Raw genomic sequence first — 13,574 nt, 5'->3', positions numbered from 1 at the left:
CAATCCAGAAATTTTGTTCCTTGGTATTTACCCAAAGGAATTGAAAACGTTTGTCCACACAAAAACCTGCACATCATGGATGTTTATAGCAACTTAATTCATAACTGCCAGTGTTCCATCTTGGAAGCAAGCAAGATGTCCAGGAGGTGAATGGATAAATAAACTGTGGTACATACAGACAACGAAATACTATTCAGCTCTAAAAAGAAATGAGCTATCAAGCCACGACAAGACATGGAGGAAACTTAAATGCATATTACTAAGGCAAAGAAGCCAACCTGAAAAGGCTACGTACTGTATGATTCCAACTCTGACATTCCGGACAAGGCAAACCTATGGAGACAGTAAAAATATCAGTGGTTACCAGGCCTTAGGCAGGAGGGAGGGATAAAAAGGTGGAGAATTTTTAGGGCAGTGAAACTCATCTGAATGGAACTCTAATGGTGGATTGCAGTGTAAGGCCTGACAGTTGTTTTATTTTCTTTTTTGTAAAGCAAGTGCCTGACTTAAACTTTGTTTGCCAAGGCATCAAAGAGGCATCCACTTCAAAGATGGCTATCTGGAATAAACAACATTGCCAGCCAGGTGATTAGATAAAGAGCCAGCCTGCCTTTCCCACTGGGGCTCCTTTGCTTTAGGAGCTGTTGGTTGATTTCTGTAACTGACCATTTGGGTTACTTGTTTTTTTCTCTTGCTGTGCTTTAAACTCCTACTCTTATGTTTTAAATTCCCCAATAAAGAGTGAGCCCATAAAACCCTACACCCCCACTCTCGACCACAATAAAAGCAGAACCCCAGGCCCACGTACTGTCTCTCTCCCCTCGACCTTGTTATGTGGATCCGGATGTGCTATGTAATTTCCAGGTTTGTAAATAATAAACCTATATGGACTTCCCTGGCAGTCAATTGGTTAAGACTTCACGCTTACACTGCAGGGGACGCAGGTTCGATCCCTGGTCAGGGAACTAAGATCCCACATGCTGCACGGCCAAATAATAACAATAAATAAATAAATGTAGTAAAAAACTGTTTAAAAATAATAATAATAAACCTGGTTTTTTTTTCGGTTTCCTGGATATTGCTGAAGGGCATCTTGCAATCACAATAAGAACCACAAGAGCCAGTCCAACCACAACATTGCTCACTGACAGACTGAGACCAGCTCAGAACAATGGATACATGCCACTATACACTTATCCAAACACATAAAATGTACACCAAGGGTGAACCCTAATGTAAACCATGGTCATTGGGTGATAATGTGTCATTTTAGGTTCATCAATTGTAACAAATATATCACTCTAGTGGGGGGTGTTGATAATGGGGGAGGTTATGCATATATGCGGGCATGGGGTATATGGGAAATCGCTGTACGTTCCTGTCAATTTTGCTGTCAACCTAAAACTGCTCCAAATAAATAAAGTTTTAAAAAAAATTTTGAATGAAAGCTGAGAAGTTTGAAGGTGTTGAATTTGTGATGTCTACCAGATGTCCAGGAATAGGTTACAAAGTAGATCATTAGACAATCACTGGATTTTTGGATGGAGATATACATTTGGAAGTTTTGAGCTTAAAACGATATTTACAACCATGCCATTGCATAAGATTACCAACAGAATGTGTATAGGTTGTGAAGAGACAAATAACTGCTGATTGAGCTCCTGTTTATTACAATATTAAGGGAATGCATTTAAAAAAAACAAAGCCAGGGAGTTCCCTGGTGGTCCAGTAGTTAGGATTCCTTCCGGGCTTTCATGCTGTGGCCCGGGTTCAATCCCTGGTCGGGGAACTGAGATTCTGAAAGCTGCACAGCAAGCCAAAAAAAATAAATTTTTAAAAAATTAAATCAAAAAATTAAAAAAAACAAATCCAGTATATTAAGAATACAAAGGAGGGGGCTTCCCTGGCGCAGTGGTTGAGAATCTGCCTGCCAATGCAGGGGACACGGGTTCGAGCCCTGGTCTGGGAAGATCCCACATGCCGCGGAGCAACTAGGCCCGTGAGCCACAACTACTGAGCCTGCGCATCTGGAGCCTGTGCTCTGCAGCAAGAGAGGCCGCGATAGTGAGAGGCCCACGCACTGCGATGAAGAGTGGCCCCCACTTGCCACAACTAGAGAAAGCCCTCGCACAGAAACGAAGACCCAACACAGCCAAAAATAAAATTAATAAAAGAAAAAATAAAAGGAAAAAAAAAATGGTGTCAAAAGCTCCTGAAAGGAACTTTAAGGAAAATCTTAAATTCATTAATAATGATGGAGTTGTGAAGATAAAAACTCTCATTAGAACGATTAGAGAATACATAGGAGTTGAGGTAATAGAAACAAAAAGAGAGAGAAAATGCTCATAAAATTTAGCCATAAAGCATGAGGGAGAGAAATGGTAGAACAGAAAATGTACTAGATCATAAAGTGAAGGGTAGCTATTTTATGAAGTACACAAATTTTATTGTTGCTATTTGTAAAACAGATTAAAAGACTGAAGATCAATGATGGGTGGTTTATCATCAATAGATTTACAAAACCAAGAACAAAACCCCTCAGAAGCTAAGTCATGGGAAAATCATCCTTATATGGCATTAATGGAGGGACTGACCCTAAATTGAGGGGAGGCATCACTACCTTCTCAACATAAGGGAGCCCATAAGATATTTGTTTTAGATTTGGGAGGCAGAGGGTATTGTCAAATAAAATCAAATAATGATTTTCTTTTCTCTGTATAAAGGTAGCAGAATGTTAATATAGATAGAAGTAATCCTGGGGGAACTTTATATAAAGTAACAAATAGTTCTGAGATTCTTGAGGTTTTCGGTGAATATATTAAGCTAGGAACACCAAGCTGGATAGGCAAGTAGCAGAAGTGGGGAAGGTGCTGCTGGAATAGGGGACAACTGGAGCATTCAGGTAAAGTCCTTGACCAGGATTTGGAATCTTTTAAATGAGAGATCAGTAATGACAGCTTTTTAAGCAGATGGACTAAACATTTATAGATAATTAGTAGGACTAATTAGTAGGACAATTCCGGCTAGAAGAGGTCCTAGGTTATCTGGACATTCCCCAACTAAGTGATGTGAAGTTTGCAGGTGGTGGCAGTTAGTAAGGCTAATAAGTAATCGAAATATGGAGTCTTTTTAGCCAACAGGAGCAATGGAATGTTAGAGCAGTGATTGTTGAGCTCAGGAATTATGTAGCTCTGAAGAGCAGAGAATGTGTTTGTGAACCTGATGATGGATCTGGTCTTCCCCTGTATCTGCATCTTATGCTCCCTGCTGTAAGTGGCTGGCATGTGCAACTGGGCCAAGGGTTATTGGGGTAGGGTGCAAGTACACTTCCCTAACTGTTGGGATCTAGTGGTTGTGCTGTAAGGACAGTTCCCATTAGAACCACAAATAAGAATTATGTGTTCCACTACAAACGGCCTATGACACACCATGAAGATGCTACTGAGTTCATAATAAGAATTCAAGTGGGGTGAGTGTACAAAGCAAAAATAAGATTTTAAGAAGCCCTTAGCATTCTGGATGTCAGATCAAAGAGTGCAGATTTAGGGTAAAAAAACAAAAATAGGGACTTCTTCCCTGGTGGTCCAGTGGGTAAGACTCCGTGCTCCCAATGCAGGGGGCCCAGGTTCAATCCCTGGTCAAGAAACTAGATCCTGCATGCATGCTGCAACTAAGAGGTCCGCATATTGCAACTAAGATCCCGCGTGCCACAACTGGGACCTGGCACAGCCAAAATTAATTAATTAATTAATTAAAAAATAAATATTAAAAAACAAAAACTTAAGATAAAAAAAAATCTTAGAACTACAGTTCAGCTCTGCAATATGTGTTCCCTTCAAACAAAAGGGAACTTATAGGCATACCTCATTTTATTGTGCTTTGCAGATACCGAGTTTTTTTTTTTTTACAGATTGAAGGTTTGTCGCAACTCTGCATCAAGCAAGTCTATTGGTGCTGTTTTTTTCCAACAGCATTTGCTCACTTTATGGCTGTGTCACATTTTGGTAACTCTTGCAAAAATTCAAACATTTTCATCATTATTATATTTGTTATGATCTTTATCAGTGGTCTCTGATGTTAATATTGCAAAAAATTATGACTCACTGAAGGCTTAGGGGATGGTTAGCATTTTTTCTTTAGGAATAAAGTATCTTTTAAATAAAGTATGTTCATTGTTTTTTCAGACATCATGCTATTGCACATTTAATAGACTACAGTATAAACATAACTTTTATAAGCACTGGGAGACCAAAAAATTCATGTGACTTCCTTTACTGCAATATTTGCTTTACTGCAGTGGTCTGGAACTGAACCCACAACATCTGAGGTACTCCTATAGTGAGGCTCTTTGTAAGAGATGGTGGCTGAGCAAATGGAACATGGAGACTGCAGCAAAGGTTCTCTGGGCTGATAAAAGTGTAGGTGGAAATTGTGCAATGAGGAAGTCACCATCAATGGTCTTAATAAAATTTCCATGCAGAGACGATCCTAAAATTTAACTCCAAGTTTAATGGTAAATATCGATATGAAGATTTTTAAAACTGGTTTTAATATTTAAGAATCTCACAATTTCAGAGCCAAAGAAAGATTAATCAGCACTTTGTATTTTCCGAATTTACTTTAGATTATCAGGCTTCAATAATGTCATGTTGCATAATTTAAGTGCTACTGATTTCTCTCACTATACCTGGGAACAATTATCACGTCCCAGATACTGCAGTTCCAAAAGTATTGTAGTTTGTAACAGCTGTACTCTCTTGAGGGTGGTCTTTGGGCCTACAAAAAAAAACCTGGTGGGGCTTCCCTGGTGGCGCAGTGGTTGAGAATCTGCCTGCCAATGCAGGGGACACGGGTTCGAGCCCTGGTCTGGGAAGATCCCACATGCCACGGAGCAACTGGGCCCATGAGCCACAACTACTGAGCCTGCGCATCTGGAGCCTGTGCTCTGCAACAAGAGAGGCCGCGACAGTGAGAGGCTCGCGCACTGCGATGAAGAGTGGCCCCCAGTCCCCGCAACTAGAGAAAGCCCTCACACAGAAACGAAGACCCAACACAGCCAAAAGAAATAAATAAAAAAAACAAAAAACAAAAAACCTGCCATCCAAGGTACTTATTAGGACCACAGAGGCCAGCAGTCTTTCCCAGAAGGCCTTGTACATTGTGTGACTTTTTCTGACACCAAATATGTCATTCCAACACCAATTCTCCAATTCTCCAACACCAACTGGGTATCCTACAATTCAATTCAATTCTGACACTAACTACTTGGAGTCAGTGCAGACCCCACTGGTTAAGGACTCAGTCCCATGAGACTGCCAGCCACAAAATGGGTCCCAAGGCTACCCCCACTTCTGCCAAGTCGACTACAAATCTGGTTTGATAATTTTCTAGAATGACTTATAGAACTCAGGAAAATGCCATACTTACAATTACAGTTTATTATGAAGGACACAAGTCAACAGCCAGATAAAGAAGTGAGGTCCAGAAGAACCCCAAGCACAGGAGCCCCTAACCCAGTGGAGTCAGCGTATACCCCCTTTCCTGGTTGGATGTATTTACCAACATGGAAACTCCCCAAATCCTACTGTTCAGGGATTTTTTACTAAGGTTTCATTACATAGGCACGGTTGACTAAATCATTGGCCATTGTGATTGAACTCAATCTCCAGCTCCTTCCCCTCCCCAGATGTCAGGGGTGGGGTTTAAAAGTTCTAACCCTCTAATATCTGGTGACCAGCCCCCATGCTGAAGATCTTTACAGGCCTCCGCCTTGAGTCATTTCATTATCACACAAAAAAACACTCTTATTACTCAGGAAATTCCAAGGGTTTTAGAAGATCTCTGCCAGGAACCGGGGACAAACATCAAATATTTACTTTTTTATTTTACCACAGACAGGAATACAGCTTAGACAAAAACTGCAGTAAGACAGACTTTCTTACACCATACTGTTCCCTGAGACCCTCATGAAACCTGTCCACCTGTTCACACTAGCAAAGCCAAATTCTATTTTTTCTTTTTTTTTTCAAATTCTGTTTTCAACTACCCCACATGGCGAATAAAACTGTTAAGGTTAAAGGTGACTTAAACAGTAAGATTTTTATTATTATACAAATCAGAGCAATATGCAGCAGATCGTTCCCAGGTTGGCGACTTGGAGGACAGAAAATGCTTCAAAAGTATCACCTAAGACCAACAACGCTATGAAGAAGGAAAACTTTACAAGCCACCAGCAGTTCCCAGACTGGGCCCTTTGGGCCCAAACTGGGTCAGGTCCGTGCCATAACTAGTTAGAGAGAAGGGAATGGGAACTCCCTAGAGGCTTGGACTATGATTTCCTCTAGAGAATGGGAGAGAGAGCACAAACATCTGTCTTCTCTGAGCATGCTGTGGCGACTGATGCACACTATGAGGACCTGCCAGATGGTAGAGGCGAGTTGACTTCTGCCACAGAACCTGGCAGTGACTTAATTATGGCAAGGTTCCTGAGCAGGTAAAATATGAAATGCCGCTTCTGAAAATTTCTCACATACCTGGAACTCATGGCAGATGGCTCCTCATAGAGGCTCTCTAGTGCTATCACACTGAGCAAAGAGATAGCACATTCCCTGAAGGTCTAAGGCCATTATCTTATGTAGATTTCCTCATGCAAAAGGTATTTTTTCCTCATTAGCTGAATTCCTAAAACTTAGATCTGAGTTGTGAGATTTTGGTGTTGAATCAGAGCAGACTGTTAACTGAAGCCTTTCTCATGTTGGCTGTACTCTTGTGGCCTTTTTCTAGTGTGAAGTTTATGGTGCTGAATGAGGCTGTAGTTTTGGCTAAAAGATTTTCCACATTCACCGCATTCATAAGGTCTTTCTCCAGTGTGAATTCTCCGATGTAGAATGAGGCTGAAGCTTTGGCTAAAGGATTTCCCACATTCCCTGCACTCATAAGGCCTTGCTCCTGTATGAACTCTTCGGTGTTGAACGAGGCTGGAGCTTTGGCTAAAGGATTTCCCACATTCACTGCACTCATATGGCCTTTCTCCACTGTGAATTCTGCGGTGCTGAATGAGGCTGGAGCTTTGGCTAAAAGATTTCTCACATTCACCACATTCATAAGGCCTTGCTCCTGTGTGAATTCTCTGATGCTGAACAAGGCTGGAGCTTTGTCTAAAGAATCTGCCACATTCAGTACACTCATAAGGCCTTGCTCCAGTGTGAATTCTCTGGTGCCGAACAAGTTTGGATTTGCACCCAAAAGCTTTCCCACATTCGGCACACTCATAAGGCCTTTCTCCAGTGTGAATACGCTGGTGCTGAACAAGTTTATATTTGAACCTGAAGGCCTTCCCACATTCACTGCATTCAAAAGGCCTTTCTCCAGTATGAAGTGTCTTGTGCCGAAGAAATGTGTGCTTGTAAGTGAAGGTTTTCCCACATTCACTGCACTCATACAGTCCTCCAGAGTGAATTCTTTGGTGCTGAACAAGTGTACGTTTGCGGCGGAAGGCTTTCCCACATTCACCACACTTGTAAGGACTTTTTCCACAGTGAAAGGCCTCCTCACAGCCAGTACTGTTGTGTATACTCAGTACTGCTTTGGGAGTGGCCTGGTACTGGAAAAGGCCCACGGTGTCCTTTCCACCCTCCCCACAGGTGAAAGGCTTCCCTGACAAATAGATTCCATAGCTCTTCAAAAAGGAGGTCCTGTTCATACCCTTGCTGCAGGGTTTTTCCCCACTGTGCTCCTTCTGGTGTTGGTGAAGATTCACCCTGAAACAGAATTGTTCCCCACATGCTACACATGTACACGATTTCTGCCCAGTATACGTTCCTTGATGCTCAGCCAGGTACAAAACGTCCTTCATGACAGGAACACACATCTCACAGAGATGAGTTTTCTGGGTTGACGGATCTGGCTTTAGAGTCCTGATTTGTGGCATTCTTTCCTGAGAAACACTCTGTCCTGAAGGAGCCTTGTCATTCTCTATGCCACACAAACAACCTGAAAACAGAAAAATGCTAGTGAAGTACGTGGGGACTTCACTTTGGGGACTGGTGGCAGCCACATCACAAATATGTGTCTGACACACCAAAGAATGAATACATGAGGTGGTTTTCAGGATGACGGAGTTGGAATCAGGACGAGGAAGGGGCTGTTTTGCAGTACTGGGACTCTAAAAGTTTACAGAAATAGGGAAGCCTCACAAGATGAAAAAATGTTAAGAATGTGATGCAGCACAGTGAGGAGAGGCAGGCAGTTTTCAACTCACTTCTTACACCTTGAGCAGTGCCTTAGCTGCTGCTAACATGTGAGTGTTGTACAGAAATTTTTGTCCAGGGATAGAAAAATCCATTTGCAAATGACTAACTGGTGTTCAAGGACTATCAAGGATATGTGCACACCAACATGTGAGCCAACACTGGAGAACACTGCAGAGGCAGCAGTAGAGAAGAATAGGTAACAGGTGGAGGCAGGAAAGTTGGGTATAGCCAGGGGCCAGAAGTCAGAGTTAAAGTGACAAGCTGGCCAAGTATAAAGAACGGGGAAGAAGAGATGGAAATGAGGTGTGGCACCCAGCAGTGGCACCAAAACACTAGTTTGAACAGGTTCCTGGTATGATGTGAACACAGCCCTGATGTCATGTCCTTGCCAGGCCCCCTCTAGCCCATTGTGCCACAGTGGGCCATTCTATGAAGCACCCAGGACTCTCCCCTGCAACCCACATTAACTACATGGGACTTAGAAAATTCAAGTCCTAAGGGACAGACAGGACAGGCAAGTGGCCAATTCCAGCCCAAAGAAACATCACATAACAGAGCACAGAAAAGAAAACTAAATGTTACAAAAAGAACCTCAGATGAGGGTATCACAAAAACAGCTCATGGTGCAACTAAGTAGTGCCCATGTCCAGTGACATGCAATTCTTGGCACAGGCAGGCATGAAAGAACTGTCAGAAGAAGGGAGCAAAACCTAGGAACCATGGATCTGGAAAGTCACCCAGGCAGGGAGGAGGCAAGCAAGATGGGACCCATTTGGCTTCCTACTAGGCTTCGGAGCAGCAGGTATTAGGTCTCCAAGGAGAGAAAAGGGCAGTGCAAACAACCCAGCCCTAGCAACAGCAGCACCTTCCAAAGGAACTAGGAAAGGAAGTAGTCCCCACGGTTTGGATGCAGGAAGGACAGAGCAGCCCCTAAGGAAAAGCAGAAAGGCAAAGTCTAGCCCAGGTCATAGGGGTGGGTGTGCAGGCCTTACCCAGTGAGGATATAAGTGTAAAGATCTCCAGCATCACATCATGGTACAGGTGTCTCTGAGCCTCATCAAGGAGACTCCATTCCTCCCAGGAGAAGTACACAGCCACGTCCTCCAAAGTCACACTGCCCTGTCATGATGGGGACAGATGAACCCACTGGTCCTCTCTCCTCAGGACCCACAATCCATCCTGCACACATCCAACCCATGCCCAAGTTTCTTCCAGGCTCCCCACTTCAGATGAGATACCAGAACCTGATGCCATTGGCACTGCTCTCTCCTCACGGTTCCAATAATCACTGTGCCCAGCGCTCAGCAACTACAGACAGGTAGGCAGAGAGAGGCCATCAGAGAGATGCTCAGGGACAGAACTGCATGGCTCCATCTCTTCCTGCCAGGCAATTTCCGGGGGGTCTTCCGTATCATGCCTCACAATAAAATGTGGAGTCACCCATCACCCTTAAGTCCCCTGTACCAGGGCCCAGGGGCCATCAATTCATGTTCCCTCTCTCCACATGTACCTCTCTCACATCTCCAGAGCCCATGGTTGCATCCTCACAGCCACTGACAACTCCCTGTCCCACACTGTAGTCATCTTCCTAGACTCACCCCAGAGAATCTGGCAAATTCAAACAGAATCCAGTTCTACCCAAGACCTCTGATGGATCCCAACACCATTTGAAGGCCTTTCTGCCTGTTTCTAATTCTAGCCTCAACATCAGTCATACAGAACCATATGTGAACTTCAGATACCCATAACCCTCTCCTACTTCTAGGCTGTACTCATTCCCTCAGCAGCCACAATCCTCCTCTCTCCACCTAACCCTCATTAAAATCCCAGCCACAATGGTACCCACACTAGGCATAGTGATTCTCACAGATGACCACATTTGCCCATTATGTTATCTACATTATCTACTGAAACATCTCACCAAAGCCCACCACAAAATTCTAGCAAATGCATCTTATCTCTATTAGTTCTCTGCCTCTGCATCTGTCTGTCTACTCTTCCTTTGGAAGTCTTGGATACCTGCCAACACCTCCGGTCCCACACATACTCCCTTCACGGCTATTTCTCTCCCACATCTGTGTTTATGATGTCCATAACCCCCAACCAGGTGCCCAAGCAATAGATCAATTCTCAGAACTCAAACACTTCTTTCTGACCTGCTAATAACATTATCACCATGGTCTGAATTCCACTTTCTAAATACAATCCATAGTTCAACACTGGTGCAGACACTAACCACCACTTTCAGATGTCTCCATCCTGAACCACGCCCCAGATTTCCAGACCTCTGTGTCCAGCTGCCCACCTGATGCCACTACTCATTTGTTCTCTGAAGAATCTCATAATTTTAACACAGCCAAAAACAAAATTCCTGATATCCCCAATGAAAATCACTCTTACTACTGATTATCTCATCTCAGTTAACGAAGCTTCCAGTCTTTCAGCTGCTAAGACCAAAACTTTAGTGCCATCACTGACTTTTACCGTTCTCTCTCCCACCCTCAAAATCAGAAAATCTGGGCAGCCCTTCTTAAATAATGGATACAGAATCCAACCACTTCTTCCAACTCCACAGCCACTACTCTGGTCCATGAACACGCAGCAGGACTTCTGCAGTACCCTCCTCCCTGGTCATCCTTCCTCCTCCCAAAGTCTGTTTTCTACTCTGTAACCAGATGGAGCCTGTTTAGACCTAAGTAAGATCATCTCCCTCCTCTGTTCCAAATCTCCCATTACCTCCACAATAGATGCTCAACTTCTTAGACAGCCACACTACAAGACTGACTCCTGTCCCCTTGCTCTCTGTTGCTAAAAGAAAGGAGACCTGCTGTGCCCTGTTCCCAGTTTGTGGACACACTACCAAACATTTGAACATGCTGGTACCTGTTTCTGGGATAACCTTCTACACCATTTTCCACAGATGACCAGAAAGCAACTCTTCCATGAAACCCTTGGCCTGGACTAGAATGCGTCTAGAGGATTTCTCCCAGGTCCCCAAACCCAAGGGCTGGGAGAATGGCAGGTGAAGAGTCCCACGACACCACAATCTCAAGTTCATATGAGTGAGATCGAAACCAGTGAGGGCCTGGGACACCCTCCACTTCCCTGTGTAGGTTCCATAAGTACTTCCTCAGCCATGGGGACCTGTGGGCAGAAGCAAGCCATAAAGGTGTATTCCAAGGGGCTCAAAACTCCCTGTACCCCTCGCCAGCCCTGGAGGCCAGATGACCTTGGGCTAAAAGACTAAACTCTCTGCTTCAGACCTCAGTGCTGCCTCTTCCCAGTTCTATGTTGGACAAGGACTCAACCTCCCTGTGCCTCACTACCCTCATCACCCCCATTCCAATCTGTTCTCCCTCAGAGTAGCTCTTGGAAAGCTTTTAAAACCCTAAATCAGACTATATCCCTCTTCTCTTCACAACCCACCATGGCTGCCATGGTCCTCAGAACGGAGGTACAAAACCCTCAGCTTGACAGTGCAGGTGTGAGTCCACCTCACACTCTCCGCTCCATGCAAATACAAGACAGTTCCAGGTTTCCCGAATCCTCCCTCCTCAGTCTCACCTCCAAGCCTTTGCACCTGCCGGTCCCTCCGCCTGTGACCCTCTCCCACGCGCCATCACACTGTCAGAAACAGAGCCCATCCACGACCGCCTCACCGTCCTGGACACCGCGGCCTGAGCTGCCGGCATGTGGGCAGGGGATTTAGTGTCTGGTGGGGTGAGGGCGGTGAGGGCCTGGAGGACAAGCGTTTACCTGAGGCGGGTCCCTTAGCGCCGCCATCGCCATCGGACTCTGTGGGCGGAGCTGGGCCGGTAGGGGTGGGAGAACAGAGGGGACCCAGCCACGGCCGGCCCTATCCAGGGTCTGACGCGGGACACCCCGGGCGGTGTCGCCGAACCTCAGACCCGCCTCTGTGCAACGGGGACACCTCCACTCGGACCTCCTTAGTTCAGTCATCTCAGCCCCCACGGAGCGCTCCGGAACTAGAACAAATCCAGAGCAATTAAAATGGCCTCCACGAGGAGGAGGCCGGAAGTCCCTCCCCGATGAGAAGCGCATGCGCAGGAATGTCTTTACCCTGGGTTTTCATTGTCTTAGACACGCTGCCTCTCGGCGCACAGTCCTCTAGGAAATGTAGTTCTCAGAGGTCTAGCTAGGGCTCTAGCTGGTGGTCCCACCCCCACAAACCCAGAGGCACTGTGAGGGATCTAACTAGGCTGGAGGGGAGGCTTTCGTTACTTCTTAGAGTGGCTGTAGGGAGACTTATGGGTAGTGTTGTCTGCAAGTAATCACTAAAAGTTTTCAGAAATACTATTTCAGACCCCATGAAGCATGTTCCCAGACGGTAAAAGTAATATTGTAGGTGCTCCCAAAGTCTACAGATACATACTGGGCATATACCCTGAGAAAACCATAATTCAAAAAGAATCATGTACCACAATGTTCACTGCAGCTCTATTTACAATAGCCAGGACATGGAAGCAACCTAAGTGTCCATCAACAGATGAATGGATAAAGAAGATGTGGCACATATATACAATAGAATATTACTCAGCCATAAAAAGAAATGAAACCGAGTTATTTGTAGTGAGGTGGATGGACCTAGAGTCTGTCATACAGAGTGAAGTAAGTCAGAAAGAGAAAAATAAATACCATATGCTAACACATATATATGGAATCTAAAAAAAAAAAAAAAAAATGAAGAACCTAGGGGCAGGACAGGAATAAAGACTCAGATGTAGAGAATGAACTTGAGGACACGGGGAGGGGGAAGGGTAAGCTGGGACGAAGTGAGAGAGTGCATGGACTTATATATAATACCAAATGTAAAATAGATAGCTAGTGGGAAGCAGCTGCATAGCACAGGGGGATCAGCTCCGTGCTTTGTGTGACCACCTAGAGGGGTGGGATAGGGAGGGTGGGAGGGAGACGCAAGAGGGAGAAGATAATGGGGATATATGTATATGTATAGCCGATTCACTTTGTTATAAAGCAGAAACTAACACACCATTGTCAAGCAATTATACTCCAATGAAGATGTTAAAAATAAAATAAAATAAAACAAAGTCTACAGATACAAATAGACAAACAATTCCATAAAGTCATTTGGACATAAAATATGTACATTGTTCGTGCCAACTAAAGAATGCTGCTAGCCATTTGGATCTATAAGGATTGAATCATTAGCCAATGCAGTCACTGATCCCCAGCACACCCTGAAAAAAGATCAGGGCAGAGAGAAGGAATGAGGCAGTCTGTGCTCTGGGAAAACTGGCAGAACAGGCTTTCAGAAAGTTACATTTTTTTGAGGAGAAATTT

At 44.5% G+C, this 13,574-nt stretch overlaps 1 protein-coding gene across 2 annotated transcripts in view; it reads right to left on the bottom strand.

Annotated features, from left to right (window-relative positions):
• Positions 1–6,134: 6,134 nt before the first annotated feature.
• The window catches only part of LOC137753617 (zinc finger protein 530-like), a 35,903-nt gene continuing 28,463 nt past the window's right edge, over positions 6,135–13,574 (bottom strand). Inside the window, exons 4-6 of one of the 2 annotated variants that reach the window (XM_068528903.1) lie at positions 11,754–11,759; positions 7,537–7,549; positions 6,135–7,435 (exon numbers count right to left, since the gene is read on the bottom strand). In XM_068528903.1, the coding sequence (XP_068385004.1) occupies positions 6,734–7,435; positions 7,537–7,549; positions 11,754–11,759 (721 nt within the window). In that variant the 3' untranslated portion in view covers positions 6,135–6,733. Of the gene's footprint in view, positions 7,993–9,244; positions 9,372–11,753; positions 11,760–12,008; positions 12,200–13,574 lie in introns of those variants that run through there. The other variant, XM_068528902.1, reaches the window with a different exon arrangement.

Source organism: Eschrichtius robustus, chromosome 19, assembly GCF_028021215.1.
Source record: "Eschrichtius robustus isolate mEscRob2 chromosome 19, mEscRob2.pri, whole genome shotgun sequence".
NCBI classification, from domain to species: domain Eukaryota; kingdom Metazoa; phylum Chordata; class Mammalia; order Artiodactyla; family Eschrichtiidae; genus Eschrichtius; species Eschrichtius robustus.
Note: the sequence above shows the minus strand (reverse complement) of the source record. Positions and strands in the feature narration are given on the sequence as shown.